The 18,152-nt window shown below is 35.7% G+C and overlaps 3 protein-coding genes across 4 annotated transcripts; all 3 read right to left on the bottom strand.

Moving 5' to 3' along the window:
• Nucleotides 1–1,827: 1,827 nt before the first annotated feature.
• LOC143722682 (uncharacterized) lies at nucleotides 1,828–5,289 on the bottom strand. Its single transcript, XM_077214163.1, has 4 exons — nucleotides 5,265–5,289; nucleotides 4,901–4,977; nucleotides 3,472–4,671; nucleotides 1,828–2,776 (listed from the first exon to the last, which is right to left on the bottom strand). The coding sequence occupies exons 2-4, from the start codon at nucleotides 4,938–4,940 to the stop codon at nucleotides 2,346–2,348; spliced, it is 1,671 nt and encodes a 556-aa protein (XP_077070278.1). The 5' UTR covers nucleotides 4,941–4,977; nucleotides 5,265–5,289; the 3' UTR covers nucleotides 1,828–2,345.
• Nucleotides 5,290–6,791: 1,502 nt separating this feature from the next.
• Nucleotides 6,792–10,805, bottom strand: LOC143722680 (IgGFc-binding protein). The gene is made up of 3 exons (XM_077214162.1): nucleotides 10,655–10,805; nucleotides 8,483–9,670; nucleotides 6,792–7,286 (listed from the first exon to the last, which is right to left on the bottom strand). The coding sequence occupies exons 1-3, from the start codon at nucleotides 10,692–10,694 to the stop codon at nucleotides 6,832–6,834; spliced, it is 1,683 nt and encodes a 560-aa protein (XP_077070277.1). The 5' UTR covers nucleotides 10,695–10,805; the 3' UTR covers nucleotides 6,792–6,831.
• Nucleotides 10,806–11,602: 797 nt separating this feature from the next.
• On the bottom strand, nucleotides 11,603–17,610 carry LOC143722679 (IgGFc-binding protein). 2 transcript variants are annotated; one of them, XM_077214161.1, is made up of 4 exons: nucleotides 17,575–17,610; nucleotides 16,726–16,793; nucleotides 15,453–16,634; nucleotides 11,603–12,975 (listed from the first exon to the last, which is right to left on the bottom strand). In XM_077214161.1, the coding sequence occupies exons 2-4, from the start codon at nucleotides 16,763–16,765 to the stop codon at nucleotides 12,497–12,499; spliced, it is 1,701 nt and encodes a 566-aa protein (XP_077070276.1). In that variant the 5' UTR covers nucleotides 16,766–16,793; nucleotides 17,575–17,610; the 3' UTR covers nucleotides 11,603–12,496. The 2 variants fall into 2 exon arrangements, with proteins under 2 accessions (XP_077070276.1, XP_077070275.1); XM_077214160.1 differs by lacking the exon at nucleotides 17,575–17,610 and having other exon boundaries at nucleotides 16,726–16,799.
• Between the last annotated feature and the right edge of the window lie 542 nt (nucleotides 17,611–18,152).

Below are 18,152 nucleotides of genomic sequence, written 5' to 3'. Positions count from 1 at the left end.
AGCGCCACCAAGCGTTCAGAATTAGGAACTGGAATTATAAACCAGTCTGAGATTGAATAAGGTTCGAAATCAATTGAAATTGAATTATAATTATCACAATCATAAGTAGGCTACCAAAAGTGTATTCATGTTTTGATACTTTTTATGATAGGCTAGGCCTACTGATAAAACCGCCTATAGAAGACATTTGCGAGTATTGTTTCATACTGTAGGTAGCCTAGACCTCATCCATTGCCGTTTTTGTTTTCTGTAGGCTATTATAAAATATTCCGTTACGTTGTGTGAGAAATCGCAGCAAACGATTCAGTGCGTGAGACTGAACTGTCCGAATGAATCAAACTGAATCGGAAACTATTTATAGGCTATCTTTTGCAAACCCACAACAACAATGACTGCTGATTGACTATGACTATAGATTTTTAGAACTCATGTTTCACATTATGATACTACGATCAGTAAAGACCAGGCTGTGGTTTGTGACAGACAGTCGTAGACTCCAAATTGACCTTTGAGAAGAACTCTGTATAGCCTATGTTAAAAGCGACACCATCATCTGTTTTACCCCCTAAGACCGTCCAGATTTCGCATTGATACATCTATGATGAACCTTTTTTATCAGGCTTTCTTTGAATCAATCGTGTCCTCCTCCCCTGTGTCGTGGTTTGGTAATCTCTGTCTGAAAAACAGAAATTCTCAAGCAAATTGTCAAGTGGGCTATTAAGATTATCCGTGAGCTTCAACTTCTCTATCCACACAGCTGCGATATAAGGCGAGCTCTATTAGCCTATTAAAGACTGTTTCCATGTTGGATACCAGCTCCTTCGTTCTTGTTGTCGGTTTGTGGCCCCTAGGTGGAGAACAAAACGATACAGGAATACTGTACCTGCACCGATTGTATTTTAAAATTCAAATTATTAGATGAGATGACACACTTTGCATGGCACTTTAAAGGGATAGTTCACTGTCCTCATCTACTCACCCTCAAGTTGTTCCATAGCCTATGCATTTCTTGCTTCTGCTGAACACAAAAGATGATATTTTGAAGAATGATCTTAACCAGTTGATGGGCCTCATTGAATTCCATAGTATCTTTTAATTCAATGGGGCCATCAACTGTTTGGTTACCCTCGGGTAGGGTAGTCCTACTAATAAAGACGGTCTAGCGACAATGCTGATCACAACATCCATTCCATTGAAACGTTAATCTGAAGCTGGACAGACATGATCTTCTCTTGAGTGCTTCTTTACTATAGCATCTCTGCTGACAATAGCTTGAATGTACAGTAGCTATGACATATAGTTGTTTTACATTCCGATCGGTTAGTGCTGTGGGTAGTAAATGCCCTCATCTATCCAGCCTTGGTTAAAGAGAATTTGCTCCAGCAAAAACCACTCAACACGCACATTAATTTGCTCTAGATACTACAATATTCAAGAGAATGTTTGGTATGCTGTGCTTTATGAAAGCATATTTATTTATTTAATCAAATAATAGAGACTTCTAGAAATCGTATTGTTTTCAGTAATTATAACTGTAGATGATTCAGGCTCAAGCCTACAGAACAATGCCATAAGGGATGATTACAGTTATTAAAGTCATAAATAGGCTAATTAATTGTTCCTCCAGGGTGAGATTGGAGCTTTGATTTATCGAGTCCTGCAGAGTCAGATTCAGGTCACATCAGGCCTGAGACAATGTCTGTTGAGTGGATTCTTTTTGCACACAGTGTTATGCATATTTACAGATATTCTTTGATACAGCAACTTGCTACCGTACATGAATTATATTGGTCACTAAATGTTTTACTATACGTACACCATGTAACATTATTTCATCAGTCTCTACTTTATTTATTTGAGCATTAAATCAGCAGATGATAACATAGAAAGTGGTGTATTAATATTTAATAAGGCACAAATAAGGACTGCATGCATTTTTTTAAAGTATAAAAAATGCATAACTCATGACTGATACCAAATATCATGCTTTATAGAATTCTAATTCTATACATTTTATTGTTGATGTGGCATTCATAACTCCAGGATCTCCAGCTTCCATTTGAGTTGATATGTAAGCTAAGTTGAAAACATAATTCCGGATCCATCTGTTTGAATGTTTAAAACATTTTCATACATTCATGGTATCAACACAACTGCTTGACAATTTCAGAAAGTCATTAACCTTATTTAATTTTACTATGCATCTAAAATAAATCTAATATAAAGACAAATTACATTTATTGAAAAATACAGCTCAGATATGCAGGTGGTAATACAAATATAAAGTTAATGAGCCTAAAGACGAATAGCATTACTAACAAGCACTAAACTTAAGGAATAGTGTTTTAAAACCAGTTTTGTAACCAGTTTTGTGAAGGATTGAGGCATGTTGGCTTTTTGTAGCAGACAGGCTTCTTTTTATCACAGCAGCGTGCACTCTGCCATTTGAAATCATGTTTAGGGTCCAGGGACATTGAAGCACATAAGCCCTTCAAAAGGTCCAATGGTTGCCCATCATCCCAGTGGACGTAACTGACTTTGGGTACATACTCCTCCTGCCAGTACCACTCTGTAGTAAGTAGACTGCGGCGGAGACCGATCCAGCCCGTCCCGTCCTCCGTGGTCAGGTTATCAGCCATGTCCTTCAGGACGGCTTTGATTACAGGACAGGCAAACTGATTTCCATTATTCATGCAGTACTCAAGCGACTCCGTCCAATTCAGAGGGTCACGTCCAACTGCAAATGCTCCAGGAACCAACACACAGCCATGAAGATCTGAATAGATAAATAAATGAAATTTTTTACCCTTCCAATTACATGCCTTAGCTGGGGATGTGCACCATTCAGAATTGAATTGAGGATGTTTCTTTTTTTTAATTCTAATAATTCAGTTCCTGAAATTGAATTGAGGTGCCAAACAGGATTCAGAATTGGGTAGCACTTTAGAATACTGTTCCATCATTAATGAAGAACTACACAGGAACAAATGAGTAACACACTATTAACTTAGTAACTATTAACTAACAAGGGAACTTAATTAATTAATTAGTAATATTGCTTAGTCGAATGTTGTAGTTCACTAGCATAATGCAATTAATTCTAAAGTGAAGATCATGGTGACTCAAGTATTACCAAATCCTTCAGAAGGAATGACTAATTATTTGGATCAGTATTCTAAAGTGAAAAACATGAAAGCTCTCTAGTAATGAAATCATGAAGCGTTTGAGTTTTTTTGAAAGGTTTTAGATAGTAATGACCCGTGTTAAGACATCCTTCTAAAAAACTACTAATCATTTGGATCAGTATTTTAAAGAGAAGACAATTCTGTTACCCAGAATTGCTAATCAAATTTGAATGCAAGGAAGTAGAATTAACATAATACAGTATAACAGTAATTTTAACTAAAAAAAGATTAGATGCTGCTGCTGTTTATAATAGCATAATCCGTGAGAGAGAGAGATTTTTTTTACCTGGTTTTTCATTGATGGGTATAGCTGGGCCTCCAAAAACTATTTTCGCATTCATATATTCCAACATATAAACAGCAATCTTTGAGGTTGGATGCCAGATTGTGGCACTTCGGTCTTGAATAGTTACTTCAGTCGTAGAGTACTTTGTGCCGGCAATTGCAGTCCATTCAGATGCTGAAAGCAAACCTTTATGTGTGCGCACATCATCTTTGCTGTCTGTTTCAGCTATCACCACAGCCCTGCCATTTTGTGAATTAAACTGCAGCAGGTAGCAAGCAAAAAACATGGTGTCTGGGATCAACTCCACAATGAGGCCCGGACTGACAAGTCTGAGGGACACTCTGTCCGAAGCATTTACCAGTTGAGATGTCTCCAGGTTTGAAAACGGCAGAAGACCTGAGGAAGTTGCTTTTATCTGGTTACCATCGTGAAAGAGCGAAGATGAGTTTTCTGACAGCACAAGTAACTGGGTCTCAGCCATATTGAAGATGGATGGTACGATAAAGCTCCGACCCTGAAACTTTGTGGGCAGAATCTGATTCATTATCATGTTACAGTTACAGTCTGCAGTCTCTACACACGGGTGGGTTAATATCACAGCTACTTCTTTGCTAGATCTGACCCTCAGCACGGAACCGTTGGTCTGAAGCTGGACCAGCTGGTAAGAATCGATATTGAACGTCTCTTCTTGAACATCTTTTGATGTTTGCTTGACTACAGTGATGGTGTTTTGACTGTCCACCGCATTGATAATGAGTAACTTGAATGAGCTGTATCTCATGGTTGTACTGACAAGCCTAGGAAGTTTGAAGGATTCAAGATACCCTGGGTAATCCAGCAGAGGGATCATATAGTCTGAACCGAGATTTACCGTGGGCTGGACGACATTGGTCTGGATGCTTGTTGCCTGCTGACTTCGAGAAACCACGGTGATGTTTTTGTCACTGGTAAGTCTGACAGATGCGGTCGAAGAGCCTAACTTATTTACTTCAGCAGATTTTGGAAACTGCACATTCATGGTCTCCCCTGACTGCTGGATTTTAAAATCTTTCTGTGTGTTTTGGAAGAAGACTTTGAATGTAGTGTTGTCATGAAGGGCCGTGACTTTTAGAGATATCCAGGGATATGACGGATAGAAGAAACCTATGTTCTCTGGAAAGGCAGTGATGAAGTTGTCTCCATAGCTCACTACTGTAAGACCTTAAATAAAAATGTTCATTGTACATGAGCTGTACTGCATTCCAAATAACTTAAAAAAACAGCAGCTCATAAAACATTTTCAGGTGGTATTGAAGAGTACAACAGAAATTGGCCAATCTGGGAGAAACCAGATCAGAACATCCTCAGTAAATGAATATTACATTTATTCACTAGTAGACACCTTTAACCAAACCACAGACATCGAAGATAGTAAAAGAGCTTCCCTTACCTGGGCAAAACATTGACGCGATCAGCAGAACAACAAGCATGATTATGGCTTTAACTTGCTGGAAGAAAAGACAAAAACTAAGAAGAATAACAAAAACTGATTGTAAAATATGTTTTGGCACACATTAATGTAAAGAAGGTTTTTAAGTACATGCAAGTCACAAAGCAAAGAATTAGAACAAACTGAATTAAACGGATGACAAAAAATGATAAAATCCATAGATTGTCAAAAAAGTAAAAACAATCCAATATAATCCAAGTAAAAGACAATGGAACAACAAAAAAGTTTTAAGATTTTGTCTGCATTTCATACAAGATAAATATGTATTTCTTTGCAGAAACTCAATTACAGCAAGAACTCTTACCAGATGTCTTGGTCAGCACTGTTCTCCTCTCGAAGAATCACCTCTTTGCCCTTATTTTAGTTAAAACAAATTTGACTTTCAAAATGCTTGTCTTTCTCTCAGATTTACATAGGATCCTGGCTTGACTTACACATGCTTCATTTGACATAATGACCCTCACAATGCAAAATCAAGCTACTAAATTACTAAAATGCCACACCGTACATCCACCATATTTGCTCAAGAGCATTTAAAAACACGTTTTCAATTGATATTACAAACGTTTTCGCCACGGTTGTTTACTGCATAGACAACAGCAAAATGTGGCACTACTGATAAAAACAAGACAGTACGGCACAGGTTCACTCACGTGATGTTAAACGATTCACATCTATGATAAACATATACATTACATAAAAAATTTTTAGATTGTAAAGTTGGTGTATAGATACACTGATAAATGACAAATACTAAAAAAAACACATTACGTCCCATAGGGGTAGAACATAATAAAGCGGAAGACAAAAATTATGAATTAAAAAATTTATTGAAAACAATTGAATTTGTAAATTAGTTACACAAAATAAATAATATAACTATATGTACATATATATATATATATATATATATATATATATATATATATATATATATATATATATATATATATATATATATATATATATATATATATATATATATATATAGCAGATCAGATTAACCAATCGCTGTTATGAGGTACAAAAACACTCACTATAGAGTTTATATTTTATATATGAAATAACAACATACATTTTGTAACAGATACTTTTAATATTAAATAGAATGATCTATGCTGGTTTTAAACTATGGTGACATTTAGACAAGCAAATTCTTGTAGCAATTAAAGTGAGCAAGACAAGTTTTTTTTCATTACATAAAGTCTGTGCCCTTTTGGATTTTATAAATCACATGTATGATTCAATAAAATGCTGCGTTACCTGATTATACCTTTTTTAGGTGGCTATGTGTTTAAGAACCCTAGATTTGCCTAAATGACATCGCAGCATGGAGGCGATGGTGAGCTGAAATGCGTCAGCCAACAAAGATAAACATTCCCAAAATGCACCAGAATCAAGCCAAACAGGCTTGAAGGAGTGGCCCTTTTCAAGAGCATCGTGAACGTATGACATATACAGTACTTGTATTCATCTTCACTTTAGATCACCCTTCATTACATCTGACATTACAACAGTTTTTACAGTTGTCCAGCTTGAGAGCCTATTCAGTTTGTGCGATAACAGTAAGCCATAAAATATTTAATTAACTATCATGGACAATAACATATTATTTGATTGCGTTTTCAAAAGATCCACATCTTTTAATGTTGAAAATAAAAGTGTTAAAATGGCTTTATATTAAGAATAAAATTAAAACTAAAATTTTAAAAGTTAAAATTAACAACATTATTTTTTAATTAACAGACATGTAATAGTAAAAGGTTTTATATAACTGAGAAATAAGACTAGTCATTAGATCATGTTTTGACTTTTGATTTATTACTGGAGTCATTGAAATAAAATAAAAAGAAACAATGTGGATTTAAAGGTCAGACCCTTCGGCTAACGATGTAAAAATGATTATCTAGTGAATCAAAGGTCAAATCACTGAAGTATAGGGCCTTTTTGTAGCAGACGGGCCTCATCTTAGAGCAACAGGGCGCACTCTTCCAGGAGAAATCCTGCGACACAGAAGCACACAAAGTTTTCCAGGGTTTCTCTTGATGCCCATCGGCCCACTTTGTGTAGTTCACGCTGTATTCGCTGTTATTGCCGTTCTTCCAGTACCACTCTAATGTGAGCAGACTGCGCCGCAACCCGATCCAGAAGTACCTGGGACCGCCGTCTTTCAGCAGAAATCTGGTCATCTCCCTTTGGGCCCTTGCGCTGTTTGGTGTGCTCAGCTGTAAAGTTGCATTTAAGCAGTAATCATGTGACTCGGGCCACGTCATGACATCAGTAGTGGTCTTATATAGTGCAGGATCTGCCATACAGCCATCACGATCTATGTGCATACAAACATACTGTGACGTTTTCAGTAATCAGTGGGAATCTTGATTTCATTCATACTTTAGTGTAACTTCAAGTATTATGAATATATTTTGGTCAATTACTTTAAAACTCAATATTGGTATAATTTTGCTTTATTCATCTGTGCATGTTATTGTACAGGGAAATTTGTGATGCATTTACATAAGAAAACAATAGGAACACATTTTGTTTGTTTGTTTGAAGATTATCTGAGCTACTTTCTATATGATGAAAGAATACTGGTTTTTACTGTCAAGCTCTAAAAATGTAAGTTAGATTTTTTTGTTTTTAAAAGAACTTTCTTATGCTCTCATCAAGGGTGCATTTCTTTACATTTACGCATTTGGCAGACACTTTTATCCAAAGCAAATTACATTGCATTTCAAGTTAGTCACATTTACATTCTTATCAGTTCTTGCTTTCCCTGGGAATCGAACCCATGACAGCCAACGTGCTACTGTTTGAGCTACAGCAAGGCCATTTGATTAAATAAGTTTAAAAAAATTTAAAAAAATTAAATTGTGAAATATTATTGATATAAAATATATTTAAAATAACTGTCTTCTATTTGAATATATTTAAAAATGTAATTTACTCCTGTGATGGCAACGATGAATTTTTAGCATTTTCTCCAGTTTTCAGTGTCACATGATCCTTCAGAAATCATTTTAATATTCTGATTTGCTGCTCAAGAAACATTTCTTATTATTATTATCAATGTTAAAAACAGTTATGCTGCTTAATATTTTTGTGTACACCATGATACATAAAAGTTTAAAAGAACAACATGCATTTAAAGAAAATGTCACTTTTGATCAATTTAATGCATCCTTGCTGAATAAAAGTATTGATTTCTTTAAAAAATTTAAATCTTACTTACCCCAAACTTTTGCACGGTTGTGTATTGAATTAGTATAATTATACTATGCATTGTAAATAGATAAATAAATAAATATATATAAAACATATTGTTTCTGAATCTAGTTTCGTGTCACGTGTCATTCAAACATTTGATAGTATCCAGATTTTGCTGATCCAGATTCTCTTTCTTCCGAATTATGTAACATTTCAGAAGTCAAATACGTTGTAAAAAAAAAACATTTCATGTTGACTTTAATTAGTCAAAGTCATGATCACATTCACTCTAGGATAAGAAAGGTATTACTTTACCTGGATCTTCATTTAAAATCACAGCTGGGCCTCCGTAAGGAATTCCACTCTCCATTCTCTCAAACATGTACACTCCGATCCTGGAGGCTGGATGCCAAATGATATGCGTGCCATTAAGCGACACGGATACAGAAGAGTAGTTTGAATTGGCAACGGTTTTCCAGTCAGTGGACGAAAGCAAATTGGCGTCTACATAAACATCAGCTCTACTGGCTGTTTCAGCTATGATCAAGGCCTCAGCTCCTGTTGAGTTCATCTGCAGCAGGTAACAGGCAGCAAACATGCTTTCTGGCATGAGTTCTAAGATGAGGCCTGGACTGATAAGCCTGATGGACACATAGTTTGATGCAGTGATGAGCTGAGGTCCACTTTCGAGGTACGGGAAGGAAATTAGATCTGAAGAATTAGAATTTCTTATATTCTGACCTCTGAGCATGACATTCGTTGTGGATGTCATTTGCAGCCAAGTTGAATTCAGGTTCTTCACCGACGGCACAACAAAAGTCTGACCCCACAGATTTTCAGGGAGAACGTGGTTCATCACCATGTTGCAATCACACCAGGTAGTTTCAACGCACGGATGGGTCAACAGCACAGCCACGGTGTTACTAGAGGACACTTTAATCTCAGACCCGTTGGTTTGGAACTGGTAAAGTTCGTACGGGCTGAGCGTAAAGTTAAAGGTTTGTTGAGCATTCATGCTAACTGTTTGGATGGATATGACGTTCATGATGTTCCTAGCATTGATAATGATGCATCTCCAGTTGCGCAGAGCTAACGGTTCTGCCGTGTTGTACAAGGACGCCAGCATCTGATTGTAATTGATAAAGGGGATTGAATACAGCTTGCCGAGATTCTTTACAGGTTGAACGAAATTAGACTGCACGCTGTCTCCTCGCTGACTGATCAGAAGAACCACGATCAATTTGCTGCTATTGATTCTGATAGAATAAAAGGAGCGTGTGAACTGATATTGCTCGACATACTTGGGGAAATGTACAACTTTAGTCTGCCCAGATTGTAGCTTTCCATTAAATACATTTGTGTGGTTGATGGTGATCGAGACGGTGGTGTCGCTGTAGAAAGCAGTAATTTGGAGCGTGTTGGAGGACTCTTGTGGATGGTAGTTGGCAATGTTCTCCGGGAATGCCGTGATGAAGTCTTTTCCATAGCTCTCCACTGACAACCCTGTCAAATCATCAGTTTAGAGTTCATTGTTTTTATACAGAGTATAGATAAACTGGTATAACATTCCCACAATTATGATTTCCTTCAATTCTCTTCACTCTTTTACACTCTAACATAATAAAACAATTTCAATATTTCATGCCCTTTTATTTGCTTATTTGTCAATCACCCGTATTTCAAGTAGAAGAATGTACTGTCAGATGGTTTAATAGCAAAATAAACTCAAACATGGTAATGACCATCTAATTACACACTCTTAAAAATAAAGGTTCTATATTGGCATTGATGGTTCTAATAACTAACTATTTTCCACATTAACTAATATGGAAACAAGCTTAATCAGTAAGTAATATCAAATTTAGGACTAAGATAGTTCCTTATTAGGTAATCAATAATTGACAAATGAGATTCGACTCATTAATAACTATCATCTAACTCTGACAAATGATAAAGAATTACCAATGAATTACTAATCACAACATTATTGTGTGTGACGTCCACTACGTCCAGATGAGAATCATCTTTTTTACACTGAATATAGTCATAAAATGCATCAGAAATTACTCAAGTGTTACCTAGTCACTACTAGTAATCTGGACCATTATTTTGGTGAAAAAGATCACTAGTAGTTCTTGAAGAGTGACTAGGTAACAATTGAGTATTTTGTGATGCATTTTATGACCGCATTGAGAGTAAAAAAAGACGCTTGCTCACATCTCAGACACATTGATGTTGACTAGAAATGAATTAGTCATTCTTTATAATATGTCATAGGTAGTTATTATTGATGCTAATATCATTCTTCAGTAATTATTTATTACCTAATGAGGAACTATCTTAGTCCTAAATTTAATATTAGTAACAGACTAGTTAATCTTGTTTATGACATATTAGTATGCTGAAGTGTTAATGTATTACTACTCATTTGTCCTACTTTGAATCTACTTTGAACATAAATGTGAGAAAATGTGAGAGATAATTTACCCAGGCAAACCAGTGACATGAAGAGAAGATGAAACAGCATCACTGTTAATCCGCGGTTCTCAGTTGATTTGAGCGGCTACTGGTGTTATATCGGCCAAATCTGACAATCAAGAGGAAAAATAATGATGAGAGTAAATTACACAAAATGTGAAATAACAAAACACACAAGATTTTGCGGGGAATGTGATTCAAATAGAAAGATGCGCACTGTAGAAGCTGTGCAGCTTACTTTAAGGAAAGATTTCTACCTGAACTGACCTTAAAAATCAGGTTGAACCAGTCATATTAAATAACCGATTTGACTTATATTAAATTTATACTGAATAAAACCCTGTAATGTAGACGTTACATTGATTAAAAACTTTGAGTGCAATAAAAATGCACTGTAAAAAAAAAGTTGCTGCCTTAAATGTTGGATGTTTAACTAATTTCAGCTAAAATTACATTAACTTAAAATAATTAGTTCAATCTTGTATAACTTTGGAAAAAGTTGAAAATTGCTTAACATATTTTGATGAGTTAAAGCAATGTAAAAACATGTTGTCATAAATTAATGATCATATAACTTTTTTGTGGATTAAAGTTATAAACATAACCCATAAAAAAATTCTTTATTCAAACTATTCTTAAATTTATGATTGCAATACATTCAGAAAGTTCATAAGCATGCCCAAGTAGTTCTGTATTAATCTAACATTTTATGTCATACAGTATCAACAAGACTTACCTGATGCTTCAAGGCTGCAGTTCTTCCAGTCTCTGAGCAAAATAATCTTCATTTGTGTGTATATCCAGCAACACAGGCACATTTTGCATTCAAAACCACATTAGTTTGCATAATGAGCTGTTGACAGAGCTATTTGTCATATAACACATGCTGTATATTTTTACAGCAGTCATCATTCGGTTTCTCAATGCCATTAAAGGCTAAATGATGCATGCACTAGGTTTGAGGTCTGAATGCTTATGTTTATTGGAATACTACAACTTCCTAGACATGTATACAAATATGACATACAAACATGATGATGCTATGTGGAAATGGTTTTTAAAGTCACCATAAAATCAGTTTACAATTCTTGTTTTTAAAATGAATAGTGCCGTATTTATTATAAATGACTTCCGCGCACACATAATTATTTCTTAAAATTTCATGTGCCCCTGTAATATTTTGTCAAAATAACTTCCCCTCCCTTTTTGCAGTGTCATCTCTTCTCTGATGATGTTTACTGACGCGAGGGCGGAGCAACCTGTCACTCAAATGAGATCACGGAAATAGCAAACCACAACCATCCAGTTAATTCCCCATGGACAAAATCAAGCCCCGCCCTACATTTTTTTCTTATTAGAGAAGCCATTTTACTTACAATTGGGAACAAAAGACTATCATAACTTACGTTTCATGTCGACTTTGTACCTTTAAATCTGTTTATGAATGTCTTATTTTTTTTAAGTATACATCTATATACTGGATATACGAAGTGCCGATAACTACATATAAATCCATGTTCCTATAAAATAGATAAAGTGTGAACATGGTACATAATATCTATACATACAATATTCATGGTTATAAAAGGCAATGGGAATTTCCTGGAGGTATTTGTGACCAAACAACTTCATGTCTACATATATATATATATATGATCTAGCATCTTTAATCTGTTCTGTTCTATTTACTAGCATAAAATAGAATATTTTGGAAGTTTAAGTAGGTTTGTATATTAACAATATGTCATTTAATGCCATGAATTGTAAAATATAAAGAAAAAAATGTTATCCTCAGATGTCAGTGATTTGTTTCTTAAATATTTTGTAATTTTTTGTGCTGGCCAGTTTTTACTATACATTTTCATCTCCTTTAGCATTACTATTAGAATTACTGGGTTTCTCGTTTGAGATGGGTAAATCCAGAAGAAAGTAATGAGTACTTGTGTAGCAGATGGACTTCAACTGAGCACAGCAGGGCACACTTTTCCAATGGAAACCCGTGTTTGAATTTGGGAATACTGAAGCGCACATGCCCTGCTCAGCAACACGTGGCTCCCCGGTTCCCCACCGCGTGTATGTCATATTGTGGACTTCCTTACCCTTCTGCCGATACCACTCTAATGTGAGCAGACTACGGCGCAGTCCGATCCAGAGCCTCTCATTTAAACCTTCACTATTCAGAATGTCGACCATCTCCATTTGCGCCACATTATTGCTCGGACTGAAAAGCTCGTCACTTATGAGCATACAGTATTGATGGGATTCAGGCCAGGTTTGAGGTGTTAAGATGATGTCGAACTTAGAAGGGGCCACTAAACAGCCAACAGGGTCTAAATGCAGACAAACACAACACTCATGTTTGTAAGTACGTAAGCAGTACAGGCTTAGCATAGGCTAGTTGTCACACTCAGTAAATAAAAGGTTTAAAGACAAAAATCCAATTTCACAAAGTGTTTTCTTTAGTAAGTGCTTTTGTAAGCTGGTTTCAAAAACTGTTCAAAACTGTCATAAATTAGTATCATTTCTGTGATTTTACCTCTCCAGATTCAAATATCAACATATTTTATACAGAATAAAACAGTGCTTAGCATAAGTGAATACACCCATGCTAAAGTTGACTGAAAAGAGGAATAAAAAATCTTTTGTGTTATTGAAAAAATGAGGAAAAATCCAACCTTTAAGGACACCAATTTTCTTTGTGAATGAATAATGTATCGTAAATAAATAAATGTTCTTCCTTAAAATACAGGTTGCATTAGTCAGTACACCCCATGTTAAATTCCCATAGATGCAGGCAGATTTTTATTTTTAAAGGCCAGTGATTTCATGGATCCAGGATACTATGCATCCTGATAAAGTTCCCTTGGCCTTTGGAATTAAAATATCCCCACATGATCACACACTCTTCCCCATACCTAGAGATTGGCATGGTCTTATTTCAGTTAGCCTAATAGCTGGTTTGATTTACATTTAGCGATGATATTACTGAAAGTACTGTGGTAGAAATTTTAAACTGAATATTAAGCTAACCATGTTTTTAACATTTAACCTTATTTAACCTGCTAACACTCTGTTACAATGTACTAAGACATCCTGTATTTTAGATGAATGTATGTGTCAAACCCCTGACTGTGTGTATAAATAACAAATATGGGAAATGAAACTGGACAGTTTAGAACTTTGAGATTAACAGTGAAGTAATCATTAAAACAAAGTTTGCTTTACAGTAACAGAAAGGTTTGCATATGAAGAACCAATCATATTATTGTCATTTGACATACCTCCCCATTGTATAAAAACTATTGTATTCATGTTTACTGGTGGGATTCTCAATTTGTCTGAGATCCACCGGCCTGGTTTTTACTTGGGAGATTCTCTGAGTATTGCTCGAGAACTCTCCTGGCCGTAATTAAAAGCATTTAAAGAACATTTGTTGGAGTCTGTCTGATATTACTGCTGCACAGCAGGTCAGTTTAGGGTAAGTTGGAAAACAAGTTAGAATTATAGGATTAAACTCGGCTGTAGTTGACTGTAGACTCGCTGGAGTATAGGATTAGACGGATGCTGTAGTCGACTGGAGAGTCAAGGAAGTGTGTACTCAGATAACGTCAATGTATAGGCGCGCTGGAGTATAAATTATTCTAGGGTAGGTTGGGTTTAGGGAAAAATCCACTACAGTACCCCATGCCAATCTCTAGATATGGTGAATGGTGTGTGATGATGATGTGGGGATATTTTAATTCAAAAGGCCAAGGGAACTTTATCAGGATGCATAGTATCCTGGATCCATGAAATCACTGGCCTTTAAAAATAAAAATCTGCCTGCATCTATGGGAATTTAACACAGCGGTGTACTGACTTATGCACCCTGTATTTTAAGGAAGAACATTTATTTATTTACGATACATTATTAATTCACAACGAAAATTGGTGTCCTTAAAGGTTGGATTTTTCCTTTTTTTTTTATTAAGGCATTAAGATCAATTTCCAAAAGATGATTTTTTATTCCCTCTTTTAAGTCAACTTTAGCATGGGTGTGTTCACATATGCTAAGCACTGTAGTATACATTCAGGAAAGTGTTAACTATGGCAGATTTTAACCAATAGATTTAACTTTGCTCTTAGTTAGGACAACATGTATAAACAGTTTATAAATATTATTATAAACATTGTGTTTTAAATTTTATGTATTTTTTTATTTAAAATTTCTGTTAGAAAAACAATGTTTGATGTTTTGTATGTTACCGTATACATATTTGTTGTTTCAGGATTGTTTCAATTTCGTAATAATGAGAGGTTTGGGTCAACGTGTGTTAAGTTAACTGTATCTTTCTTTCCTGTATAAACAATATTTAAAAAATAACAAGGTGTGTGTCTATATATAAACTCACTTAATAAATAAATAAATAAAATCAAAAAATATAAATAAGCCTAATGTTAGACATAGTAGTAGTGTGACAACTAGCCCCATTTCAATATCCTTAAAGCGACAGTTCACCCAAAAATGAAAATTCTGTCATTATTTACTTGCCTTCATTTCATTCCAAACCTATATGATATTCTTCTGTGGAAGACAACAGAAATATATTTTGAAGAACTGTTTTTGCCCTTACAATGAAAGTCAATGGGGTCCAAAACAACATGGACTTTAGACATGAGGGAAATTAATGACAGAATTTTCATTTTTGGATGAACTATCTCTTTAACCTTTAAAGCATTTCATACTTTGTGCTGATGTTAGAAGACTCCAAAACGCAATACAAAAATAACAACAATAAGCGTACCAATCAATAAAAATGTTTCTTACCTGGGTTTGCGCTTAAAGATATAGCTGGGCCTCCATACCAACTTGCGCTCTTCTCAAACACATACACGGCAATCTTTGTGGACGGATGCCAAATGACATGCGTGTCATCAAGAGTCACTAATACAGACGAGTATTTTGAATCGCTGATAGTGCTCCATGTAGTGGACGAAAGCAAATCACCATCTATATACACACTATTCCTGGATTCCGTTTCTGCAATCACTATGACATTGGCACCCATCAAGTTGACAGGCACTACTAGGTAGCACGCAGAGAACCTGGATAGTGGGATCGGTTCAATGATGAAGCCTGGACCGACAAGCCTGAGGGAAGCAGGGTCAGTAGTGTTGATGAACTGAGATCCTAACTCCAAAGATGGGAGAGACAGGAGTTTTGAGGTATAGGCTTCAAAAGTACCCGACTGTATATTCCCGCCACTGGCAATGATATTCGTTGAGGATGTCAGATGTAGCCGAACGTTCAGTATTCCGGGTACAGGGAATCTGCTATCCCACTGAGTGTCGGGATAAAGTTGGTTCACCACCATGTTGCATCTGCATCCTGAGATCTCTACACATGGATGGGTCAGCATCACAGCTACTTTATAATCAGATTGAACTGAAATTTCTGTCCCGTCGGTTTGGAGCTGAAGTACGGCGTACGGATCAAGAATTGAAATAATGTTTCTAGGCTTTTTTACAATTTTGATGAAATTACTCTCTGCTCCATTGATAATGACCAGCCCGAAGGAGCTGTATTTCTTGCTTATATTTCCTGTCGACTGAAAGAAAGTATTTATCATCTTGCTGTAATTCAGTGCGGGGATGGAATAAAACGTACCGAGATTTTTCATAGGCTGAACGACATTAGTTTGTACACTATCTCCTCGCTGACTGATCGACTGCACTGCGATGAGCTTCGTGCTGCTGATTTTGACGGTCTGAAGAGTTTGAACGAATCTGTATTCCTCAATACCTAGTGGCAGGGTCACTGTTACAGGCTTTCCTGCTGGAAGTGTGTCCTGGTATGTCCAGGTACTATCTGAGATGGAGATTGTCACCACGGTGTCGGCTTGGACAGCGGTGATATTGAGAGCATTCACTGGATTAACTGGATAGTAAAAGGCTATGTTCTCTGGAAATGCTGTGATGAAGTTTAGCCCAATGCTGTCCCATGACTGGCCTGTCAAATCAAGAGTTATTAATATCAGGAACATGTCAAATTAACATGCCTTTTATTAGGCTTCAAGAGGATAAAATTACACATTGCTTACCTTGACCAAGCATAGCCGTGATCAGAAGAATAGTCAGCATGACTTCTGTCCTGATTTTAGTCAGTGATCTGAAAAAGAGCATGCGACCAATGTCTCGGTATTATGACTTTGCAATATCATTACACCATTTTACACTGCTTGCTTTGAAACGTCGTATATCAATGATGTAAGAGTTACAGGTGCAGTTGTTTTCACATCAGCATATATAACTCATTGTAAAAAAATAAGGTGTTCTCAGAAATAGGAAAAATGAAGGCATCTACTTTTTCTGCATTTAGGCTACTAAACTTAAACTGTCAACTTTAAATCTGCCATCACTATGACAATTAAATATATAATGTTATTTTAAATTGTAAAATTATTGTCCTTTTTTTTTTACATTGTTTTAAATTATGTAGGCTAATAAATCTAATGGAATGTACAAAGAGCACAGACAGTCGACAGACCAAACGAAGAAACTCATTAGTACATTACTAGAGTCACTGATCATATTTAAATGTAGATAATGCAATACTATTGTCGTTAGATTTTCTTTTAGTTATATAGGTCTAACTATTTTTTCAAGATTCATGAAGCAGCACTTTCATGAGAATTAACTAATAAATATCCTACTTCAAAATCCCTCATTAAGCTATAAAATAGGCAAATAGTTTACAGGGTCCAATCATAATATCACAAAAATACTAAAGCATCATGTTGCCGTTTCTACTTCACAGTTATTTTCTAAAATTCTTACCAGTTTTATACAACCCCCAAAAGTATACATTCCACAGGACGTTGTCTTACTTAATAGGACTTATGACCATTATACACCCCTAAAATCTATCAGTAAGCTTCAGATATTCTTACCTGATCAGTGTATCTCAACCTTCTCACTGAACCGAATCGCATCCGTGTCGTGTTTCATTTATAGCACAGCACATTTGTCATTCAAAATGCATGCTCTTTTAACTGATTTGCATAAACTACCCAATAGAATATAAACATATTAGGCTAGGGCCTACAAGAGGCAGCCATTTTTGTTTTCAACATTGACAATGAAAAGCAGAGAACTGCAGCCGCAATATCAGTTGATTTTATATGTTCTTTAAAACAAACATCACAGTGTTATTCTGATTCTGAAAGTCAGTTCACAAACTTGCCAACTTATCATATATGCTAACGTTGTTGTATGTCTTGTAAGAAAATGATTAAACCTGCATGTTCTTGCAGAGCTGGAAACATTTTTTATAAAAAAATGGAGAGTAATGCATTCATTTGTCACTTAACATTTCTCTAAAACAAAACAAGCTGCTACAAGCTGTCATATCTCTTAGATCAGGGATGTAACTGCAATACACAATGTGTTTTGCACAGCAACAGGGTGATGATGATTCATGCAATAGATAGGTTAGATTGCATAATTGTCTTCTAACATATCTTTCACA

Source organism: Siphateles boraxobius, unplaced genomic scaffold (genome assembly GCF_051911475.1).
Source record: "Siphateles boraxobius isolate OS27281-9 unplaced genomic scaffold, OSU_SipBor_1 68, whole genome shotgun sequence".
NCBI lineage: Eukaryota > Metazoa > Chordata > Actinopteri > Cypriniformes > Leuciscidae > Siphateles > Siphateles boraxobius.
The sequence above is the reverse complement of the archived record's forward strand: the minus strand, read 5'-3'. Positions and strand labels throughout refer to the sequence as shown.

Excerpts from the sequence above, each read along its gene's own strand:
- LOC143722682 (XM_077214163.1), bottom strand. The coding sequence starts at position 4,940 with ATGCTTGTTGTTCTGCTGATCGCGTCAATGTTTTGCCCAG. Across the intron at positions 4,672-4,900 it reads CGCGTCAATGTTTTGCCCAG|GTCTTACAGTAGTGAGCTAT; the intron begins GTAAGGGAAGCT and ends TTTTTATTTAAG. Across the intron at positions 2,777-3,471 it reads ACCCATCAATGAAAAACCAG|ATCTTCATGGCTGTGTGTTG; the intron begins GTAAAAAAAATC and ends TTATCTATTCAG.
- LOC143722679 (XM_077214161.1), bottom strand. The coding sequence starts at position 16,765 with ATGCTGACTATTCTTCTGATCACGGCTATGCTTGGTCAAG. Across the intron at positions 16,635-16,725 it reads CACGGCTATGCTTGGTCAAG|GCCAGTCATGGGACAGCATT; the intron begins GTAAGCAATGTG and ends TTGATTTGACAG. Across the intron at positions 12,976-15,452 it reads ATCTTTAAGCGCAAACCCAG|ACCCTGTTGGCTGTTTAGTG; the intron begins GTAAGAAACATT and ends GTCTGCATTTAG.
- LOC143722680 (XM_077214162.1), bottom strand. The coding sequence starts at position 10,694 with ATGCTGTTTCATCTTCTCTTCATGTCACTGGTTTGCCTGG. Across the intron at positions 9,671-10,654 it reads CATGTCACTGGTTTGCCTGG|GGTTGTCAGTGGAGAGCTAT; the intron begins GTAAATTATCTC and ends ATGATTTGACAG. Across the intron at positions 7,287-8,482 it reads GATTTTAAATGAAGATCCAG|ATCGTGATGGCTGTATGGCA; the intron begins GTAAAGTAATAC and ends GTATGCACATAG.